Source organism: Serpula lacrymans (assembly GCF_000218685.1).
Source record: "Serpula lacrymans var. lacrymans S7.9 unplaced genomic scaffold SERLAscaffold_2, whole genome shotgun sequence".
In the NCBI taxonomy this organism is placed as follows: Eukaryota; Fungi; Basidiomycota; class Agaricomycetes; order Boletales; family Serpulaceae; genus Serpula; species Serpula lacrymans.
Window position 1 is genome coordinate 3,049,624 of NW_006763291.1, and position 22,453 is coordinate 3,072,076.

The 22,453-nt window shown below is 46.4% G+C and overlaps 7 protein-coding genes across 7 annotated transcripts; 5 read left to right on the top strand and 2 right to left on the bottom strand.

The window, feature by feature from the left end:
• Nucleotides 1-204: 204 nt before the first annotated feature.
• SERLADRAFT_458268 (uncharacterized protein) lies at nt 205-2,342 on the top strand (the record flags this gene model as incomplete). The annotated part of the gene is made up of 11 exons (XM_007314091.1): nt 205-448; nt 502-563; nt 622-708; nt 767-905; nt 962-1,051; nt 1,108-1,412; nt 1,465-1,533; nt 1,583-1,622; nt 1,674-1,730; nt 1,787-1,888; nt 1,941-2,342. 11 exons carry the CDS (start codon nt 325-327, stop codon nt 2,201-2,203), a joined length of 1,338 nt encoding a protein of 445 aa, XP_007314153.1.
• Nucleotides 2,343-2,534: 192 nt separating this feature from the next.
• On the top strand, nt 2,535-4,713 carry SERLADRAFT_365904 (uncharacterized protein; the record flags this gene model as incomplete). The annotated part of the gene is made up of 4 exons (XM_007314092.1): nt 2,535-2,735; nt 2,802-3,631; nt 3,710-4,072; nt 4,125-4,713. The coding sequence occupies 4 exons, from the start codon at nt 2,535-2,537 to the stop codon at nt 4,711-4,713; spliced, it is 1,983 nt and encodes a 660-aa protein (XP_007314154.1).
• Nucleotides 4,714-5,225: 512 nt separating this feature from the next.
• On the top strand, nt 5,226-7,600 carry SERLADRAFT_365906 (uncharacterized protein; the record flags this gene model as incomplete). The annotated part of the gene is made up of 10 exons (XM_007314093.1): nt 5,226-5,516; nt 5,603-5,762; nt 5,824-5,936; nt 5,999-6,141; nt 6,199-6,572; nt 6,635-6,681; nt 6,730-6,870; nt 7,010-7,161; nt 7,249-7,391; nt 7,461-7,600. The coding sequence occupies 10 exons, from the start codon at nt 5,226-5,228 to the stop codon at nt 7,598-7,600; spliced, it is 1,704 nt and encodes a 567-aa protein (XP_007314155.1).
• Nucleotides 7,601-7,830: 230 nt separating this feature from the next.
• Nucleotides 7,831-8,313, top strand: SERLADRAFT_458279 (uncharacterized protein; the record flags this gene model as incomplete). Its single annotated transcript, XM_007314094.1, has 3 exons — nt 7,831-7,974; nt 8,003-8,120; nt 8,235-8,313. The coding sequence occupies 2 exons, from the start codon at nt 7,841-7,843 to the stop codon at nt 8,049-8,051; spliced, it is 183 nt and encodes a 60-aa protein (XP_007314156.1).
• Nucleotides 8,314-12,942: 4,629 nt separating this feature from the next.
• On the bottom strand, nt 12,943-14,392 carry SERLADRAFT_458281 (uncharacterized protein; the record flags this gene model as incomplete). The annotated part of the gene is made up of 4 exons (XM_007314095.1): nt 12,943-13,634; nt 13,690-13,883; nt 13,949-14,330; nt 14,355-14,392. Coding segments are annotated over 4 exons (972 nt in total).
• Nucleotides 14,393-15,284: 892 nt separating this feature from the next.
• On the bottom strand, nt 15,285-18,852 carry SERLADRAFT_413206 (uncharacterized protein; the record flags this gene model as incomplete). The annotated part of the gene is made up of 15 exons (XM_007314096.1): nt 15,285-15,293; nt 15,350-15,613; nt 15,678-15,812; nt 15,963-16,023; nt 16,079-16,317; nt 16,402-16,631; nt 16,687-16,783; nt 16,903-17,046; nt 17,109-17,253; nt 17,341-17,540; nt 17,614-17,840; nt 17,995-18,220; nt 18,279-18,478; nt 18,525-18,660; nt 18,787-18,852. 14 exons carry the CDS (start codon nt 18,850-18,852, stop codon nt 15,371-15,373), a joined length of 2,349 nt encoding a protein of 782 aa, XP_007314158.1.
• A 121-nt stretch (nt 18,853-18,973) lies between these two features.
• Nucleotides 18,974-22,402, top strand: SERLADRAFT_413207 (uncharacterized protein; the record flags this gene model as incomplete). The annotated part of the gene is made up of 13 exons (XM_007314097.1): nt 18,974-19,851; nt 19,903-19,962; nt 20,014-20,086; nt 20,140-20,416; nt 20,468-20,492; nt 20,547-20,635; nt 20,696-20,779; nt 20,833-20,877; nt 20,937-20,957; nt 21,007-21,254; nt 21,317-21,517; nt 21,576-21,667; nt 21,722-22,402. The coding sequence occupies 13 exons, from the start codon at nt 18,974-18,976 to the stop codon at nt 22,143-22,145; spliced, it is 2,517 nt and encodes an 838-aa protein (XP_007314159.1).
• Nucleotides 22,403-22,453: the final 51 nt, after the last annotated feature.

A 22,453-nucleotide genomic window follows, 5' to 3' on the forward strand; every position in this document is an offset into this window, starting at 1 on the left:
TGTACTCGTGAGCTGGAACGAGGCAATGTTAGTAATTGTTGGGCGGACAGTTGACGTGTATGGCTGGACATGTGCACTCACCGATGGCTTATTGGCAGACTGAGAAAGGTTGCAGTGGAGCGCAGCTGAGGTTGAACGTCGCCGAAAAAGGAAAGTGTACGTAATTACGGATGGTTAGCCAGCTTCTTTGCGGGTGAACGTAATAGACAATTTCCGTCTGCTATCGACCCCGGCGTCATGCGTTCCCCTTCGCTTTTAGCCCGCAACACCCAGCTCTCCTTATCCCCCCCCCACAGACGCGTCCCTTTCTTTCTCTGAACCACAATGTCCCACTCAAGGAGGACGTCGTTCTCTATCGTCAAGACTGATTCTTCACCAACTCTCTCGCCCATTATTGGAGTGGAGTCCGAGGACTGGATATCTGCCTGGAAACACGTATACGCAAGAGGCATGTCGTCTGACGAGCGCTATGCACCACCATTGACTGTTCTTTTTTTCAAGACTTAATCGACTCCCGAATCGTTGCTGTAGATGCCGAGACCAGTGTGGAAGACGCTTGTGACGTGAGTGCAATACCAGCGTTGTGGCGCTTTCAGTTGCTTAACCTCTGATGGACCACAGACTTTGTTAACGGAAGACATATATTGTCTCGCCGTAAGGACCCCTTCAACGAGTCCATCAAACTCTCCATATATGGGTCTATTCGACGTATGTAACAGCTACACTGACACTGGCTACAGCATCACTTATACAACGAACAATACAGTATTCAGACGTTAACGCATTCTTAACGCTGGCTGCAACAAGACACACTATATCTCCAGAGGAATTGCGAGCAAACCCTCGCGTCGACCAAATCGTTGCAGCAGCCAAGGCAGGACAGGTAGCCGTCCAGCTCGTCAGCAGTGAGTAGAGTAGCGCGCTTTTATTACTGCGCTGGCTTAACTTGTTCATTTCCAAGACTTATCCGAGAAGAATTTCTTAGAAACTTTGCCTTATAACGCCGATCTTATCGCACTACTCGGTGTATTTTCTCGTGGTACTCACAGGGGTACGCTATATTTTCACTGTACGACGTGTAAAAACTAACAAATATATGGCTTTTAGTACTAATCCAGTGCCCTGCACCTTCTGCAGGCTATCTCGGAACAGTCTCTGATCGCCGTCTGCTCTCCTGGTTTTCCGCCTACGCCAATCAAACCCCTTCCTTCCAGAGATACTTATCCAATCCTCTCTCTTCCTTGTCCTTACCATCCTTAAATATGTATGCTTCTGTGGTTGCCACGATATCCACTGCCTATCTGCTCGATGCTATGAAACTCATGAGCGAGCAGGGTGTAAGTAGCGTTGCTGTCATTGACGAGGGGTTAGGGACGCTCTTGAGTGCTGTCAGCGTGACAGATATAGGAAAGGTACGTGTTGGTGCCACTATGCTGTAATAGGCAGTAAACCTTATTTCAATAGATCGTCGTACCCTCTCAGAGCAATCACATACTCTCAACGCCACTGCATCAGTTTATAACCCAAATAAAGGTGAGTTTAGCAAGCATGAGCCCAAATATACTGACGCAGCCAGATGTAGGAGCCAGATGGATCGATGGACGGTGTAGACAAATATCCAGGTATGTACTCGCCGCATCCTGCGTTTCATTGGCTTATCTCTTTATCTGTAGTATATATGGTGATGCCTTCCAGCACACTCTCGTATACAACCCAGAAGCTCCTCGCTAGTACGTTCTTCAGGCATTCTAGTTCCACGACCTTCATTCCATTGTTCAAATTTTAGCAAATGCCCATCGGCTTTTTATTACAAATGACCGTCCTCCTTCGCCATCATCGGTATCAGGGAGCTCAGGTAGCCCTTGTGGTATAGTTTCTATCGTTGACGGTACGTGCTGCTTGGCCACCCACGCATCATTTACTGATTGCACCTTCCTTAGTCCTATCCCTTTTTGCTCGCATAGCTAATGTCCCAGACGTTGACCCAACACATCGCCAGCGCAGACGTGCATCTTCCTCGTCATCTCATTCCTCTCTATCTGCACACGACCTAGCCAGGTCGAGATCAAGTAGCCGTACCAGCCTGCGACTGAGTGCAAGCCCGAGGATCAAGCCAACCGGTATTCCAGGAGATAGTCATCGAAACTCTATTTCGAGTTTAGATTCGTTCCAGTGGGCAGAGAGGGTTCCAAAGCGGGAGTAGAGTTTATCCTCGAGTTGATATTCTTTGTGGTTTCTGCTAACCCCAAACGTACTGTACAATTATTGCATGGACTGTTGTAGTTATAGTTTGCCTCGGATTCTGTAGGGTGAAATACATGGCACGGTTGATGACATCTTCACATCGGGTCAAAACCCTAGCAGTGACAGGAGTTACGGCATTGGAGCAAGCTACTTCCTTTCGGCCGATTCGAAAAGAAAAAGTAAAGCTGGTCCGACCTAACGTGGATTTCATGATCGAGTCACGATAAAACTGTTCGAAATGACCTTAGTAATTCCGTTTTTCATTCTTCTCAACTCTGTCAGTGCACACGATGAGCCCAGTTGCAACTCTTACCGCCGTGAACAACAATGATACCCTCGGTTTAGCTGTTCCACCTTTCACTCCTCACGCCATCTCTGTTTCGTTGCCAACATGGCGAGATAATGTCGAGTATGAGGCCGGTGATAAACGAGTGATTGATGTGATGGTCTCGGGGTACCCTAGGTTCTTCATACACCTGAGCATACAAAAAGTACGTCCCACCATGCTCAGTACCCAGCGTCGTCGCTTATTCCTGCACTGAACATTCTTTCCCCAGCTTGCGCGTATATGTGAACAGAAATTTGGTGTCAAAGGCGAACTGTGTCTTCTCTGCCCCTCCAAGAAAGTTGCAGACCACTGCCGTGCCTATATCATTGACAGATCCTCACGATTAGGAGCCGCAGTGCCCGTCCGACTTGTGCAGTATCTCCTCTGTCCAGAAGACACCTCAGGCGCATCCACCACCGAGTCAAACACGAGATCACTATCCCAGCACTGTGTCGAGCTGCACATCGTCCTCTTTCCTGCGGATGCTTTCCCCTTAGCTAAGCAGTTTTGGCAGCACAGTGGTCTCACTGTGTCGAGTCGACTCGCAGAACACTGTCTTTCTCTCATCCCGGAGGCTGTTGAACCCCCCAAATCTCCTCGGTCTCCCACGTCGCCTGTACACTCCCGTTCCCCATTCAAGGCCCTGAATAAACATTACTCCGTCAAAAGCTCGCCAAAGATACCGCAAGTCTCTCCCGCAAGCACGTCACCGCCACCCCCTCATACAGATTTCTCAGAGAGCTTGACAAAAGATCAGGATACGTATGTGGAAGAGCGATATGGACGCAATCTCCCTGTGACCGCGGGAGAGTTTGCAAAACGGGCGCTTCGCAGACGCATCGCAGGTGTACTTGTTTCCGATGATACTCCAAACAATGGTGCATCGACTTCAGAGTTCTGCGCTGGAGCCCAAGATGTTGAAGTGGGGCCGAGCAGCAGAGGTGTGCGGGAAGTCGCAGAGGACGATGTGTATCTCTTTCCTACTGGGATGGCTGCCATATGGAACGCCCACCAACTGGCTTTGAACATCCGGCCTCCAGCTAAAAGCGTCTGCTTCGGGTACGTCTATCTTATCCAACATTTTATCAGCCAAAGGCCGCGGCTGACGGTTTTTTGCTTTGCTTCTGCTACGCAAAGTTTTCCTTACACTGATACACTAAAAATACTCGAGAAATGGGGTCCTGGTTGTCATTTCCTAGGCCGCGGACTTGACGAAGATATCGATACGCTGGAACAGATTTTGGAAGAAGAATCTCGCATCTCAAGGCCAGCTTCTACTCCACCCATTACCGCGCTTTTCACCGAATTCCCATCCAACCCTCTCCTGCGTTGCGCGAACCTTCCCAGACTTCGCGCTCTGGCGGACAAGTATGACTTTTTGCTCGTGGTCGATGAGACGATAGGCAACTTTGTGAATGTGGAGGTTTTGCCTTTTGTCGATATCGTGGTCAGCAGCCTGAGTAAGATTTTCAGTGGAGATGCGAATGTGATGGGCGGAAGGTATGTTGTATCACAGCAGATTATGATCCACAGCTCACGATTCTATTACCAGCCTTGTTCTCAACCCCGCTGGTCGACATTATTCTGCGCTGAAACGTCAGGCAGCCAGCTCTTATGAAGACCTCTTCTTCATCGAGGACGCAGTATTCATGGAACGGAACTCGCGCGACTTTAAGCGACGCGTTCGAATCATAGATTCTAACACGGAAGCTGTATGCGATTTCCTGAGATCACGCTCAGTGGCAGGAGGGTATGCGAACTCACCAGCCATCAACGAGGTCTATTATCCGAAATGGATCGCTCGAGAGAACTACGAGTTATGTCGGATTAAAGACTCTTCAGGCCGGCCAGATGAGAAGGGAGGAGGCTTTGGTGGATTGTTTTCGTTGGACTTTACCTCCGACGTCGCGTCTCGTGCGTTCTTTGATGCCCTTCCGTGCTATAAGGGGCCGAGCCTTGGGACGAACTTTACACTTGCGTGTCCCTATACGGTCCTTGCGCACTTTACTGAGTTGCAATGGGCCTCGGAGTATGGAGTGGACGAGGGGCTGGTGAGGATTAGCGTTGGGATGGAGGAGAGAGGCGTGCTCCTGAGAAGTTTTGAGGTTGCTCTGAACGCTGCAGAGAGTGCTACTCGATGATACGAGTGGTGTTATGACGAGTGCTCGGCGTTGAGGTGAATATACTCCCACTATCGTATACCAAAGCACATCACTCATGCAGTCGCTGAAAAGGAAAATGGGTTTCAACAATCCATTGTGACAGTTCATCCCTTCTTGTGTTTATGTTTATAGATTACTCAGTAATACAGCTGCTTTGGAGGTAGATGTCTCGTGCGCCCGGCCCATCAGCAAAACAACCGATGAGATATCGTTCGTGATGATGAACTGGATTCAGTGATGTCGACATGCTATGCTTGCACTCAAGATCAATAATTTTTGCTGTACAGGTTTAGCAAGGACACGACCAGGGTGTGGTTAATGTCAATGGGATTAAGCACATAACTCAGCTTGGTGACTTAGTTTATCCTAACAATAAACTTGAAGACAACTATATAATCTCCAGGAAAGGAAATAAGCAGATCTCGATAAGATTAATCTCGAGTACATGATATCATGCATGTGGTGAATCAAGACCTTTATCGCATTCGACCATGACCACCTCGCCCAACAACGACTGGGTCGCCCTGTGCGAGGCAAAACGAAACGCCCAAGCAGCGTCCATACCGCCATCCTGGGTGATCACACCACCGGCGCCGGATACCCAGCTCAACGTCCTCGATATCCCGCAGACATGCGGCCTGCTCACCCCACGCGAACTCGAGATAACAGAATTCGGCGCTCGCGATGTCTCTGAGCTCGTTGAGAAACTGGCAAAGGGAGAATGGTCTAGCGTCGAGGTGACGACGGCGTATTATAAGCGTGCTATAGTTGCACATCAAGTGGTCAGTCTATGTCGATCGATCGAGACCGGCGTCGTAGGCTTCCGTGATGCTAACATTACCATGTCTATTTATCTTCTGCTTCATAGACCAACTGTCTCACAGAAATATTCGTGGATCGTGCTCTAGCGCGCGCTAAGGAACTCGACGAGTATCTAGCACAGAATGGCAAACCTATAGGTCCTCTTCATGGCCTTCCCATGTCTCTCAAAGATCAATTCACCATGAAAGGCCTCGAAACTATCATGGGTAACATCCAAGTACTGTACAATTGGCTAGTCAACCTTACAGTTAACTATTACTATTACAGGATATGCGTCCAACATTGGCAAGTTTGCAGAAGAAGACTGTGTCCTCGTCGAGATGCTTTACGACCTTGGCGCAGTCCCTTTCGTGCGTACAAACGTCCCACAGACACTCATGGTATGTTCCTTCTTCATCCTATCTTATTTGACTCTGTCTAACTCCTGCTTACTCGCGTCTAGTGGGGCGAAACACATAATAATGTCTTTGGCCGAACTACGAATCCGTACAATCGCGGATTAACTCCAGGCGGATCCTCTGGTGGAGAAGGTGCACTCCTGGCCATGAAGGGGAGTCCTTTAGGTATAGGTACAGATATTGATGGGTGCGTCCCTATTAGTTCATATTTCACCTTCGCTATGGGCTTATCATCACTCTTTAGTTCCCTTCGGATCCCTTCTGCGTTTTGTGGCCTCTATACTCTACGCCCATCATACGAACGCTTGCCATACTATGGAGCATCCAATGCGTTGACTGGGCAAGAATCCATTTCTTCGGTCCTGGGACCAATGTCGACGTCCCTCTCTTCACTCAAATTGCTCACGCGATCACTGATTGACGCGCGGCCATGGGAGAAAGATCCCTTGGTCGTGAGGAAGAGGTGGTGCGAGGATGAGTATAAGCTGGTGGAACACGGGGGAGGAAAGGGGATGGTATTTGGGGTCATATGGGATAATGAGGTCGTTAGGCCGCACCCCCCGCTTGTTAGAGCGATGAAGTATGTGAAACAGGCGTTGGAGCGGGCTGGACACAAAGGTATGCAACTGTTTTGCCAAACGAATGTTTGCGGTATGACAACTGTCTGCATATTTTTTAAGTAATCGACTGGAAACCACTCAACCATATTGACATATATAAAAATGCTGTAAGTGCATCTCTCCTCCTCGCTTTCCATCTCATTAATCCCCTTCAGCAAACAATTTTGGTGGCGGATGGCGGAGAAGATTACAAGCGTGATTGTGCGCTTTCGGGAGAGCCCCTGATCACATCGATGAGCCCTGAGGCGGGCGCCCACCCAATACCTGGTGAGGCTGCTCATAGCATGGAGCTGGAGGTTTCTCTCGTGAAGACACTAGTCGGTCCGCCGAGATCTAGAACGGCCTATGAGGTGAGCTAGTCATTCCGCAAAGCAACGTCCGATGACTGAGCATTATATTTCCCCTGTGCTCCCGCACCATTCATATTGATCCCAGCTCTGGCAACTTCACAACGAGAAGCGTGCCTTGCGCAAAGCGTACCTAGATCATTGGAATTCCACGAAGAGTATTACAGGGACAGGAAGACCTGTCGACGCAATCATATCCCCTGCAGTAGCGTATACTGCAGTGCCACACGGGCTTAACTAGTGCGTGATCGACTTGCTCAAACGCTGACACCTACATCGTTCCTGTTCTCATGACAATGTGCTGATATCGCGTTTGTACCCACGCAGTGACTCCTTTTACACCACTCTTGGAAATTCGATGGATTACGCGTGTTCTGGTTTCCCGGTGACTTTTGTTGACCCCAAGCTAGACGTGCCGCTGCCTCCACACGAGTTCCATAATCACGAAGACGAGGCGTTTTATAAACTATGTAAGTTTTTAACTCTATGCTATTTTGACGATTTACGAGCTATATATATGCTGATAATCCTACCTAAAGATCATCCTGATCTGTTCCCTGGTGTTCCTGTTGGGCTTCAGCTCATCGGCCGGACACTTGAAGAAGAAGCGGTCATTAGGATGACTGAGATTGTGGATTCGGCGTTGAGGAAATGGAAGGGGGAGAATGGACTTCAGTGATGACGGATAATTTTTTGAGATGCTTGTGCTATGTGCATTGCTGTTCAGATCTTTCAGATGGTGATGCCGAGCGCCCTCTAGCACGTGAAACTACATTAGTCAGCAAAGCTTAGATAAATGCCGGCCGCGGCTTTCTGAATTGACGAGCCGCTGAATCAATATTCCCATGTGCGACCCGAGTGCTTGGATGAGAAAGTAGAGTGCACAGTCTTTGAATCATTGATTAGAATGGACAGCTCAATGTCTCGATGTCGCTATGCTCCCAGGGCTGGATGTCATCAAAACAAGCCTGAGCAGCACAGGCTCATAGTACAGGCTAACTTTCTTTATGATCGCCGCTCCTTCGAACTCCAAGTTTGTTCTATGGGCTCAATGTCTCTAAATCGTCGCGATTTGCGCAAGCTCGAAGATCGAATGGGCCCACAGTGATCACTGTGACGGAGCTGTTTAAAAATGGACGACTGGATCATGATTGTGGTAGTCAGGGCTAGGCACCTTTTTTCAAACATATTATCACAAGGTGTACACACATTCAGTCACTTGTTTGTAGTTTCTGTTGATACAGTGTTGCACGTGTGTTACAGGAAATCATACAAGGGTATATCGTGCATAGTGCTGAAACGTCAGCGCTTAGACTCTGCTGTGTGTATTAGCGCGCGATCTTATATTTAAACAAATCACACGGGCATCCGGTCAACAATCTGACGATCTCTGTGATGAAATTACCTGCAACAATGCAACCTTCTTCCGATAATGGACAGTAGCGTCATTTCTACTCGGATCCTTACTAACAGTGTTGCGATCTGCTCGTTTTTCCCTCGTTTTTCTTCTCAAGTTTCTATGGAGTTACACATAAGGCAACCGACGATGCTTCAGCCATGCAAAGGCACAAAGTACCAGTACGTTATGCATATGATTTACAGCACACACAGCTCCTGATGTAGTACTTGTGCTTCTTAACTTGAATCTAGACGCTTCAGCGCCCAGATCGCGATCTTCCGAGTCCCAAGTGCACACACGCAGAGATCTTCCCATGCAGTGTAGTGTCTGAGGATGGATGGGCGGATCTTCTGGAAAGTATCCATTAACCACGCACACACTCAAAAATCATGCAACTCGATGGTATCCACGAGAAGCTATCATGATCTCACGATGAGATGTACAGGTGCCTTGTGTTATATGCAGCGGCAGAGCGACAATCAAGCAACTTTATACCGGCGGATGCTCAACTGCTATGTAAAGATGGTTTAGACAGCATATGCCGCTTTCTCGATCCAACAATGATCATACTACCAGTGGCCTCCATCACCCGCAAACAACCTATACACATTATTAAACACAGCTGAGTCCGATCATCACCAAAGACTCTTTGCCTGATGGACCAAAATATACGCAATTCCTCAAGGTCCCCACGCTAAAATTGTTCAACCAAGTAGTGCGCTTATTCTTGTTCATCGCGGTTTTCGGTTGTGGCTGACTTTTTCTATAGGGGATGAGGTTACTGTTAAGGACGAAAAGGACGACATGCTTTACTCGAGTTAAATCGGTTGTAGCCAGTGCATTCCTGTTTTTTAGATGTGGAAATGAGAGTGTACCATCATTATCATTTCACAGGTCCTATACATAGTCTGCTGACCGGTCAGCAGCTATCAGAGCCCAAAAATAGTCCGACGCACTGTTTAAACCTTCGCTACCATCATTAAAGCGGGGTTTGCGTCTTCACAGCTTGATATGATCGACCTCTGGCATCATCTTTTCATCTCGACACTGCACATTATGGCGCTTGCTTTCGAGTATATAATGTTACTGGTGAAGTACTCATTCCATCAACGTACCACTTCATTCCATCAACATACCATACTTCATTCATCTACATACTCCTCAATGTCTCTCGCAAAGCAGCAAGGACCCGTTGGACTGCCAGTCAGTGTTAGCAAAGAAGTTGAAGCAAGGTGAGCGGCAACTTACCTTGGGAGCCTTAGGATGCACCTCCTGATCGCTCTATATAACGATTTCAGAGAACTTGGGAAATCCATCATAATCTGCAACGTGGAGCCTTACAACCCAGAGGGGTCAGACGATGACAGCGATAGTGACTCGGATGATGACTCGGATGTTGACTGTAATGACCTGTTCGTACTGAAATTTCTTTGAAAGACAATTTTCACCAACTCTTGTATGGTCTATACAGGGAAGCAAGTGATACTGGGTGCTTTCGGCCTCGTGGGAGCGACACTTACAAAAAAGTAGTGGGGAACCCGAAGCCCACAAGGACGTGGAGGCTACCCTCTTTCTCCTCATCGAACTCAGACCCGTCGAGATCGCGACCACCCAACCAGAGGTAAATACGATCCTGGAAATAGTCTAAGGTGGACATGCTTCTGACTATGATCATGATTGACTATAGGTACCCTCCTGGCTTGCCACCACCCCCACTTCGCCCATATCCCATGCAGCCGTCTTCAGCACCTTTCCAGAGGTATGTGCAACTTCACAAAAGTGCCAAGATGATAATCTAATTATGGTTGCGACTTAAGCTATCCTCCGTCCTCTGATCCCCAATATCCTACTCGTCCGTATCAAACGTCCTCCCAGAGGTAAATACGATTCATGAAGTGTTCTTAATGCACGTGTCTGATGATGGTTTTACAGTTATAGTCAAAGCCCTGCCGTGGCATCAACCTCTTCCGCTTACCACCGTTCTACTCACGCAGTTTCGGTGCCTACCTGGAGGTAAATACGACGGGATATTTTAAGATTTTTCAGCCTCTAATTATGATTCTGTAGCTCTCCTCAAGTTCCTGCAGCATCATCCAGTTCTCACCAGGGATACAATCAAAATCCCGTCGCGCCATCCAGTCAACCTACCTACCAGCATACACCCCAGCAAGCACACTATTCGAACCCACCATCCGACCAGAGGTAAATACAATTCCAAAAATGTGCCTAAGGTGCACGTCGCTGATCATGATTCCACAGATATAATCAACGTCCAGTCGCACCTTCAGGTTATCCTATCCAGCATGCACCCCAGCCGTACAGAAACCCATCATTAGGTCAGGGGTGAGTACAATCTCGCATATGTGCTGAGATCCATGCCTCTGATAATGGTTCTATAGATATAGTCAAACGAGCCAGACACAGTCATACCCCACCAGTAGCAATATTTATGGGACCGCCCCTCCTTTGCCGCAAACGAGGAAGCCATCTAGGCCGTACTATCGTCGGTTCGATCACGACTAAACACCGTTATGTCTTTACGAATCGTCACGAATGTGAGGATCATGCTGCTGCTCCTTTATGATTAGCTTCGCCGCCCAGTACTAGTATATTTATGGCAAGCACGCAGTTGAAGGATGGAGACTTTTGGCATATTTATTTAATCTTTACTGTCTAGCAGTGCGATAATATATAATATAGCTTCTCTAGTATATACCATGTTTTTGACACGAACAATTATACCCCACTGTCTAGCAGTACGATAATATTTAATATAGCTTCTCTAGTATACACCATGTTTTTAACACGAACAGTTATACCGCCGATGCTTACAATCAGAGTTCGAGTCGGATTCAGAGTCCATGCTCAAAGGCATAGTCATCGAAGGTCGAGCGTTCGTAGTTAAAGCTTTTAAAGCTTGAATGGTCTTGGCTGGAGTGCAGTCAGCGCACGTGGTAGGTCTCAGGCTCCTCCCCGTCCACTGTTTCGAGGTTCAGAATGTATCCCACCTCAGGCAGGGACTTAATCCGTTACGTAAGGGCCTCAAAGACCTATTCTTTGTCGATGGGTTTAGGACCTTAATTATCCCCTCGCTGCCGAGGTTTCCCAGCCAAGTATATATATAGTATTTCTAAATACAGCGGTACTTGAACAACCCTCTGCAAACCCTCCTGTGGTGCCCTCTGGAGTTTGTAAAATATTTCTTTGTTCCAGGGGCCTTCTAGGGCAATACTTACAGCATTATTTCCATATAATGCATACTCTTTATGTGCTCGTGAAATGCTCTGTCAAACCTCTGTCAGACCCTCAGGCAACCTGTAGGAATCCTTCTGTGAAACCTCGTGAGAACCCTCCAGCCACTACTGTGTCCGGGTCAATCATCCATATATGGATATCCAGAGCACTACCTCCACAAAACATTACCGCTTTTGGAAGCAGCTGGCTCCATATGTTTGTTTTTTCGCTATTTCTGGGAATCTTAGCTTGTAGATATCACTTTAAACACCTATAGCATACTTAGCAGTGTATATTAATATTGCTCCACCTGACAGATAGTGTGTTTATGTAGCAGAATACCATCATAATTCAAAAAACATCGCCCAAAAAAGGAAATAAAAGAGGAAAGAGGGTTTTGGGAGGGTTGGACAGGTTATCACAGCTCATAATTAGGCTCTGGACATTATCCAGACCTTATAAATGATTTTTTGTAGAGAAAACTGGTGCTCTTTTGCTATGCACCATGTCAGAAACACCAAAACAATGATAAAAATAAGAAAAAACATAAAAAAGCGGAATAAAACATAGAATAGTGCATGATATAATATCATACAAGGTATAATAAGGTTGCAGAAATGTTTCAACATAGTGTATGCATCGTTATGGCTCGCATATATGTTAATCAGGCAAATGCATAGACCTCAGTGCTGAATTAAGGTGTATTTAAGGCTTTTATAACAGTAGTGATACTAAACTTCACTTCAACCCACATATCACGCCCTTGAGGGTAGAATATCCATCAGATAAGCATATATGCAAGCCATAAAGATGCATACACTATCTTGAAACATTTCTGCAACCTTATTATACCTTGTATGATATGACAAAACCGGATAAACCCGGTCTCTGCCGAAGCAGCCATTGTTCTCCTAGGAGCACAATTGTACTCCTAGGAGTCATTATACTGTAGCGAGTAGCACCTCCGACTATAAGTAGTAGGGGGTTTAGTATTGAAATACCTCAGTTGTTTCTATAGCCTCTTGGGCAGTGGCTGAGTTTCACATAGGTTTATTACTACCTACATTAATCCCATGTTCAGAGATTATCCTGTTGTGTGAGAAGCTCGAGATGGCTTGTATCACTCAAAGTGATGCAGATACCTCTTTGGAGCTGACACGTCAACTTCGCAAGTTTTGTGGGGTGATGCGGAGGAAGGAGTTGCAGAATGCAGAGCAAACAATGCTGGACCGCTATTGGCAGCAGTAGGTAGAGCCATAGATGAATGCCATGTCACAATGTTACACTATGTCACAAATTTGGTGCTGCATACTTCTCATGTTGCATATCGGAATGGCCGGCGCAAGTCGTATGCGCTATGAAAAAGTCTACTGTAGTCTGCACCACTAAACCAACGAGACTTCATTTTATTTCAAAGGCGTCATACACAGGTTCGTAACCTCACGAAACTTTTATTCAAACATACATGGCGCCATAGGTACCGGATCAAAAAAAAACTAACGAGAAGATTGGACAAGAACGGACGAGAAGATGCGTATGTAGAGAAACAACATGATAAGATAAGGAGAGGGGGACAGCGTCTAGAGTCTATAAGTCTAAGGGTCATGAACAAGCCCGTACAAAAAGAATTACATAACAATATTGGAGCGGAAATAATATTAAAAATAAAAGCCACTTGCCGAGTGCTCAAGTGAGCGGTGCATGCCCATTAGTCTGCTGGTTCACTTCGTTCTTGGCCTCGTCCTTCTTTTGACCCAACACATTGACAAGTTCACTGACCCTTCTGGAGACATTATCCAACATCGGGCGGACACGTTCTTTAACCTCCGTTGTGACTTTGTTCACCTTCTCGTTCATAGGAACATTAGGGGCTGTGACGATATTCCGCAGATCTGTGATTGTTGCAGACAAATCAGGGAAGTTTGACTGTAGTTGCTGCGGTAGCTGAGCAGTGGAGGACTGGAGCTTTTGCAACTCCTGCACCATAGAACCAGAAAGTCCGTGTATGCGTGTTTGAGCATTGGTAAGAGAAGAAGACGCAAGGTTAGTGATGTTTTGAGCAGTATCAGTGGCACGTTGACTGGTACATCGAAATGGATCAATATTGATAAAAACTGAAACAACTGATAACGCACACTAATACACTCTGCGACTGGAGCTGTTTGAGATGTTCTTGTGAAAAAACATATAGGTTGTCTTTCAGGTGTTTTGAAAGAGCATATGCGCGTTGATATTGATATTGCGAGTCTGAGCCAGGCGAAGAAGCACCAGACTCGTTGCCTATCTTGTTAACGGCAACTTGGAAGTAGTCTATGATCGGTGCGAATCTCTAAGTGGCGATGACGGCGAGAGTGTGAGATGAGGTCATGCGTGACGTACTCTAATATCACATACCTGGTCAATGCCCTGTGCGACGCCATAAGCTGGCGATTTTACCCGCTCGTCTATTGTTTTGTTGGCTGCACTCATCGCGCTCTCTCGCCGCTCCTTGACGTAGTTGACCATTTCCTCAGGCTTCGCCTTGAAGGGGTAAGGGTATCTCGACTCTACAGCATCGAGACCCTTGTTGGCATAACCATCAGCGCGAATGATGAAAGGTGCGAGGCGAATCTGGATTGGCTCTGTGTAGGAGTATGCAGAGTGGGTCAAAGCCTGCGCTGTCGTGTAAGGCGAGCGAGTGAAGACATTGCCGCACAGGGTTGAATCCAAAGTCGATAAAGAGGAAGAAACAAGAGGGATCGATAAAACACGAGTGAATATAGTGACCTCTGGGGCCCTCTGAGTCTGAGTTTCTGTTGCCATTTGGACGATGGTGGGTGTTTGGAAGAAAGAGGAGGCAGGTTCGAAAACGCACTGAGAGAGGATGTTCAAATACTACCAGTCTGACATGTGATAAAAGTGAGGTCGTCACGTCACCATGCGCGTCAGTTACGAATGTGTCACACCTGCCTAGAATTCTGACAGCTAAAAAACCTTATTTAACATCCGAAGAATGCAGTACAGAACTCCGATCTTATCACAAGCCGCTATCTCTTCTGATTTGGCTATCGGCATCTACCGGTCCCAAATGATAAGACCAGCGAATATCATCTGCTACTCCACCGCATTTCCAAACTATGTAATGCCCGTGTTTATCTGATCACGATATCACTAATCTCTGGCCGCGAAGTATTCCGTGAATCCCAGGAGGCATATGCTTTGCCTTTTTTTGATTTGTTTTTAACCGTTATCAGTGCATCTAATACGTCGCAATACGGAATAGGGACACCAGAAAGTCTACCCTGAGAATTACCAGGCTCTTATTTTCTCCCATTTGGCTGGATACCTTACTACTTCAAGTTGTGTCGTTGAGTCTGCACATGTAACGTGCCGCATCTTTTCCTGGAACGGAGAACTTCATTCACATGCATCGATCAGGCTGTGTTACTACATCGCTCCAGCCTTCGAAGCTCCAACTTATTGTCTCGGCAATACTAAAAAGTACTCGTTAGGCTATTACCACACGTCTCGCACTCTATATCTTAATATTCTAGACTCGGTCCCCAGTTCCAGGGCACTGCCATGACAGACAGACATTTGAGACAGGGCTCAAAGCTGACGCTCGAGGAGGCAGAGGTTGTAAATGTTTTCGCGGTTGGATAGGGACTTCATAAAAGTCCTACCGTGACGTGACAGGACCGTCGGAAGGTCTGATAATATATTAATTAACATGCATAATTTTAAAGAAGTGAGCCATAATCTGAAAACGGATGAAAACATGAACCAATGATTAGCTAAATTTAAATTTAGAAGTACCGATTCATTCCCTAACCCATCTCATCTCAAATCCAATCCACCACTTTCAGGAACACTGATTGCTTCCGATCCCAACTCCTGGTGCAACACCATTTTTTCTGGATGTCTTGGGAAGACCGTTTCTTGGCTTTCTACACTGTTCTGGAACGCCGACTTTTCGTCAGATTTCTCGTCAACCTCCTCCTCTTCGCCGCCAGAATCGTCCGCTGCCTCTTCGATTATGGCGCCTTGTTCGCGTAATATGAGCCACGTTTTATCTATGACCTAGTGTATGACATAGTTATGGGTGAAAGATCCTAGGGAATCATAACGCCAAGCAAAGACGCACATCCAGATTTTGCCCTGAACTCATCGCCTTCACAATCTGTCCTTCGTGGTGGGCGTGCAAGGTCCGTCGGAATGACCTTGCGAGGAAGGAAGATAGCACATTGAGAGACCAATCTGGGGGTACGAGTGGGATGACCTAGGCGGTATGGATAGGTCAGTTAAAGGAAGAGGGAAATTAATAAGGTAAATGCTTGTTCAGATATCAGCTTGTTCGATGATGAATAAACACCACCGAGAGTAACGAGAAGCAAAAAGAGAAATTGTGAAATGATACATGTATACTCACATCCACTACATCAAGATTCATAGCTTGAGAGTCGAGCAATCGCGCAGTGTGATACGACTCTCTACGTATATTCAGTTAGTCGGGCCATATATTGATTCGACCGATTGTAGACGTACCCTTCGCTCATGTATACTTCCAGCAAAAGCCTCACCAAATCCCTTTTTGTCTGGTCATCCACAGCATCGATCTTCCCACTCGATTGCCCTGCCCATCCAGCAAGACTGTACATTTCCACAAGTGAAAGCGCCGCTTTGGGAGATATCACTCGGCCTCCGTGCGTACAATATGCCTCAGCCGATACCGTATCACGCAAGACATGTACAAGCGTCGAGATAGCTGTACGGTGGCTGCCAAGCTATTCAGTGAAATTTGTTAGAGGGGGGCCCGTTATCGACTGGTCAACCATGACGGACAAAAAGTGAGGAGGAACAAAGCCCACCTTCCCATCAAGTATTGCTAATTCAAGCGCAAGTACCTTCTCATTTTCTCCCATACCTTCCTGTAGATGTTCTCGGACCTGGGCTACATCGTACTCGAAGCTTTGAAGATATAACGCCGTTTTTAGCCGGATTCGTTTGGCAGGTGAATCGGGGGTCGTAGATGCAAAGTATGTAAGGAAAGGTGTGGGGCTTTGCGAGCGAGACGACGCAGAAGAAGCAAATGAAGAAGCTAACCGATGACTTAAGTCAACTATTGAAGAATGAATGACTCGGCATATCATTACCTTTCGCTCGCCAGAGCTTCAAGGTTCCTTCGTCATCAAGACATTCAAGTAGCTGATCAACACACGACAAAGCCAACTGCATATGTAGGCTACGGTCCTGTAAAGCGATGAGGTCATGGTTAATTTTTATACCGAATCCGAAAACAAGGGACGCAAAACAAAATTTCTGAGACGTAACCATAGTCGCAGTTCTGCTGAAAGCAAAAACAAACTCACCGAACTCCGTCTCTGTAGTACTAGGAATTCTAGGAACTGGACTGCTGCAGCAGGATTCGTGGCCCGTAGTTGTTCCAGCATCGCGAGATCGTCTTCAACCTGGGACTTCGCCTGTCGTTTGTTTGAATCACGCTGCGTCAGAAGCTGATATCATGCAAATTAACCAGTCAACAAAACGCGAAAATAGTATATCAACTTCAGCACACCTTGAGTGCGCGATCGGGATCTTTCTTCGTTAGCCAGATCACCCATCGCTGGATAAGTGCCTTGTCTCGTTTCTCGGTCAACAGTGTAAACATGTTCGATAGCGGGTCAAGAACGTCAGGGTCTGTCCACTCGCCCTCTATGAGTCTGGTGACAAAAAATAGAAGTTAGCGGCAGATATTTCGAAAAAGATGAAAGAGAAATTCAACACGAGGGGTTACTGGAAAGACGTACTTTGCCCAAGCTTCACACAACTTCACAACTTCACCTTTCTCCTTGTATAAACTACATAATATGCTAAAGTGTCCTGACTGTATCAATGCTTGCTCTATTTCGTCAAGTATGACTTCATTCGAAGGATCTTGTAACAGCGCGTGGAGATCTGTGGGTTTATCCCCCAATACAAATATTTTAGCAAGGACAGTGTCAATCACCTGTGGTTGACATGATTCAGTATAATCAATAAGTTGTTATCAGCTGTGAGACAAAATAAACAACAACTCATACCTGCCCCTCCTTGCCTTTGATTTGCTTTTCTCCAGCATCTTTCATGATCTCACCCCTGACGTTGGGACCATCCTCCACTCTTCGCCTTGTACGCCATTTCCTTAAAAAAACTTCCAACATATTCCTCGCTTCGCCATTCAAAATCGCGCGCAATTCGACTGTAGGAGGAGCCTCGCGGGTATTTGGCGCGAGATGCGGAGAATAGTTCCTGACTAGGTTTGCAGCAACTGGAGGTCAGTTCCGACCGTAGATGACGGGGAACGGACAGATGGGAATGGGTGAGCAGCCGGTGGGTGGTGGTTGGAGGGGAAACGGATTATGGTGGTACGTATTGACATTGTTGGGTGGGATGGGGGAGGGGCATAAAAGAAGGCAACTCACTGATTTCATCTACTGAAGCCTCAGGTGGCATGTGTTCCACGACACCTTCAAACAAATCTATGCCATCTTCTTCTCCGAAGAGGTGCCCACGAAGGTCGGGGAAGTAGCTGACAAGTACACGAGGGTCGAGATCACCTGCAAACAGGTTTTTGCCAGCGTCTTCAAAGAGCGTTTCGGCAAGACATTGGAATCCAATGCGCTGATAGACATAGCGTAACTCTTCTGCCTACGCAGTGAAGCTATTAGTATATTATTCAAGCCTGGTATTGTCACGTTATACTTACCTCTCCAACGTCGACAGTGATTTTGCTTTCATGCTTTTTTCTCTGTTGATCTGCGAGGTCAATGGCATCTTGAATCTTATGCGCATCCAAAAGAGATTCAGCCTGAGATATGAGTGTGGAAGGTAGGAGTGACTGTATGGAATTCTGGCCAAGGATAAGGACACCAGAACGCGGGAATGACGAGGGTCTCATTGCGGCAACTGGATATTGTAACCTTGGACCAATGACAAGCAACTCAGTAGATACTCTGGCTTTTCGAGAATATGCCACCCTTGTCCGCCAGATTGTTCTGAACGGGGATGTGCTGTCCGCTGTCCACGATGTTCAGGTAATGCTGTACCAATGCTGTATTGCCTGAGGTGGGCACGCATAAAGCCGAAGACTAGTATTACATAATCAAATCGTATGCAAATTCTGCCACAATAAACGTCAGTACTTACGCTTGACTCTATTCATGTCTTGTCTTGGGATTTCTGTAGGATCAAGCTATCGCCAAAATTTGCCTTACTCTTTGCTTCGATGCGATTTTCTTGCGATTTTCTAGCATTTTTACTCTCCCGGCGCTTTGTGTCATGACGAATGTGGAGAATTCGATAACCATAGATCTTTATCTGAGCTTGCAAAGCTATGTCTGGAACATTGTGCTTTATAGTCACATATTTTCATCTCAAGATTATCCACTGTAAGCCCCCAATATGCACCCCTCGACTTTACTGGCGCCAGTCCTGAATTTTGCGAAGAAGATACTGTCTCTTGGTTTTCCCATTTCTTCCATACGCCGTTTATTTTCCGTGCTCTGCTTCTGGGCGAAGTTATTCGGTCATAAATCGCCAGCTTCCGGTGGTCCTTTGATAAGGCGCGAGCGGTTTCATAGAAAGCGAGACAACCCGCCAACAACCATATGTGCAAGTATATTACCTGGTGTAGAAGGGGAGATAGTGATTACCAGGCCGCCGTCAACATCGATCCAGCCTATACATTCTCCCTGTCCTGTTAGGAAGTTTGCCTCGCAGGATGGATATCCAACAGCCGCGATCTCAAGATCATCTCTCGATAAGGCTTGTAGCAATGATAATATCAATAAAGAGCCCAAATGCTATACCGTAGAGGCAGGCATCTCTACCATCGGTGCATCCTCAAGTGACAATGATACACTTACTGAAGATCCTTATTCACTCTATACATCAAATCTCATGAATATACCACCATATATGCGATCAGTGGCGTCTCCTTCATCGTCTCGCCATAGTTTGCACGTTCCATCTGCTGATAACAATAACTTCAATGAACCTATCTTACGGCCTGTTAGTTCAGCGTCGAGTGTCAGTCGACGTTCGCGGGCTTCTTACCCTCGGTATACAGCACCGCTCCTCCCTCTCACAAATATTGAGGCGACCAGTAGTCACAATGGGCCTAACGGTGCTGTCGCCGTAGCTCCTGCTAGGCTTATTGCCCAACCAAATGGTGACAGGCCTGGAACTCCTGTTCTCGTTTTTGAATCAAGCATCCCAGAAGTTCACCCTCTATTGACAATGCATGCCAGTGAACAGAGATATGGGATGACGCACAAGATGTTCGTGGTTTAGCGTCCAACCTTATTGTTCACGCTAATTTATTCTTGCAGATCCACCGACCAGCAATCACACGAAATTCCTGCTCTACAACTGAGCTACCCAGAGCACGAGTGAGCTTGTGTTTCGTTCTAAGACATCCCTTTAATCTTACCTTGCTTCAGTGGAGCTCTTCCACCTGAATGGACCAAACCATTGCAACCTGAAGGCGCGTGTTACTTTATGCACAAGGAGAGAGTAAGGAATCAACGACAATGAGGAATCAGCATAATTAGAGCTCACCATTACAGAGGATATTCACCCATGCGGACATCTGTGACCCCGATGTGCTTGATGACATCATAAATCTCGCAGACCACATACAGAAGGAACTTCAATGCCAGTTATCTTCGGATTATCATAACGAAATTGAACTTGTGATCGAGCCCCGTACGGGGAAGAATGATGCGCTTGTGGGTCTATACTACTTCGTGGACCCACGGAACCAATGTGTATTTTGGCTGGAAAACTGTGATGGCTCACCTTTCCTCAATGAATGCAAGGGTGTTCGTCAACTCTCTCACAAAAGTAGGTTCATTTGGCATTTATTGCAATGTCGTTGATACTAACCCTCGTTAGAATTGGCAGTAACTGCTCAATACTGGTGAGTTAGGATTCAATTTGGTTTCAGATAACGCCTTTTTCTGAAATATCATAGGAAACATTGGGAGTTATTCCCAAATTTATGCCATGTATCTGAAGATATATTAGAGGAATTGAAGAACATGTTATTGCAAGCTCGCTGTGGTACGTGTAGATTTAATCATGCGGCTTCCATTAACCCTTGCTATTCCCCGACCATGGTAGATCATATAATGTCAGAAGAATCCACGGCCCCGCTCAATGCTGAGGTGTTGTCACAGCTCTTTGACATCGTGAACAACATCAAATGTGCCTGTTCAGCTTCTCAGCGAAAGATAATACGACTCACATGACACTTGCAGTAACTGGTAACCCAAATTTAAGCGTCTATCGCGCTTGGATAGTAGGTGAGCAAGTGATTCGTGGTTGTAGTTCATTTTTACAGGGGCTAAATATTTCTGTGAAGGCAGGATTATGCATGAATTCGGTAAGCTTTTCTTCTTCTTCTTTCTATGTTTCCTTAAAGAGTATCGAAGCACGCAATCAATTTCTCAACTTCTACGGCCAAAAGTGCGCTCGTCTTGGCGTCTTGCAATCGATTTACGGGGAAGATCTTGAGCAACGATCATGGAAAATGTCTGTTCTCTCTCATGCTTTGTTTGGCGCTCCAAAGGTGCATGTCGAGGCATTGCACAAGCTATATGTAGACGGCATTGCGTGTACATTTACATGGAAACGATTTATGGAAAACCTCAACAGCGAGGTCCAAGACTTTAACTTGCTGGTGCGTATATTGACATCGTCTCCTTTCAATCAAGGGGCTGATTCATCCGTTTCGGTTCAAAGGCTAGCGTTTTACTTAACGCCAACGTGGGGTTCTTAGCCATACAAAGTGTTGATAATGGCAGTGGTGCCAATGACAACGCTCGGTCCTTAACTCAGATCGCCAGTTATTTATCCCTGGTTGCAAGTGTTGGAAGCATCGTTCTTGGTTTAGTACTCGTTCGGCACACACGTACTAAAAAAAATGATTCTGCTGACAAAACTGTACGTTGTTTCCTGTGTTACTGCTACATTCTAAGTGATTGGTTGTTGGTCTTGTCAGGCCAACTTTTTGAGGCATATGAAGCACAATCAATTCGGCCAAGAAACACTTGCTGTGATTTATAGTCTTCCCTACGCTCTTCTCATGTGGGGGTATGTCGTACATAAATGACTTCTGGTTCTTTCTAACTGTAAAAATCTTACCAGAATGCTGCTATTCTTGGCCGCATTTTCTTTCGAGTGCTACAAACCTGCAGACGACCTCTCCCGCCTATTAGTTGGCATCACCTCACTAGCGGTAGGCCTTCTCGTTATCTGGTGCATTGTTGCTCTCAGGGCGGGGCTGAATGGACGTGATGCTGACTGGCGGAACTTTGTCCCACGGCGAGTACAAAAAATATTGGATCGAGAAGTGACGGGCCAAGACATGGAGGATGACAATGGTTCTCAACTGAGCGTCATTTCGCGTTTATGGCAGTTCGCTTCGCTGGGAAAGGCTGTCAGAGCCCAGTCATCTCAGGATCCGGACATAGAATTGGCGGCAGCAGGTTCAAATTCTGGTGTTCATTGTACTTTACGGGTTCGAGCTGCAACTGGAGATTCTGTTCCGTCGTCCGAGGTTGAAGCTTAACAACTCTGTATAGAATTTCTGTATTTATATTGGGTGTAATTCTAGAGCATTTACTGAATCATGTATGTAAACACCAGTTCTACGACTGAATCATATAGCTTGCTCTTTGAGGTTATCATCCGTCTTGAACACAGAAGAATAAGAGATGAAAAGTCGGCAGATCGAACGGCATCTAGTCTAATGCTGACTTCGATAAACTCACCTTGAATATCGAACAAGATGTATACGCGATTCTATAAGATTTTTGAACCTAATTTGAGGCATTTTACCAGTAGAACCCACACTTCATTTAGACCTACGTATGTCAA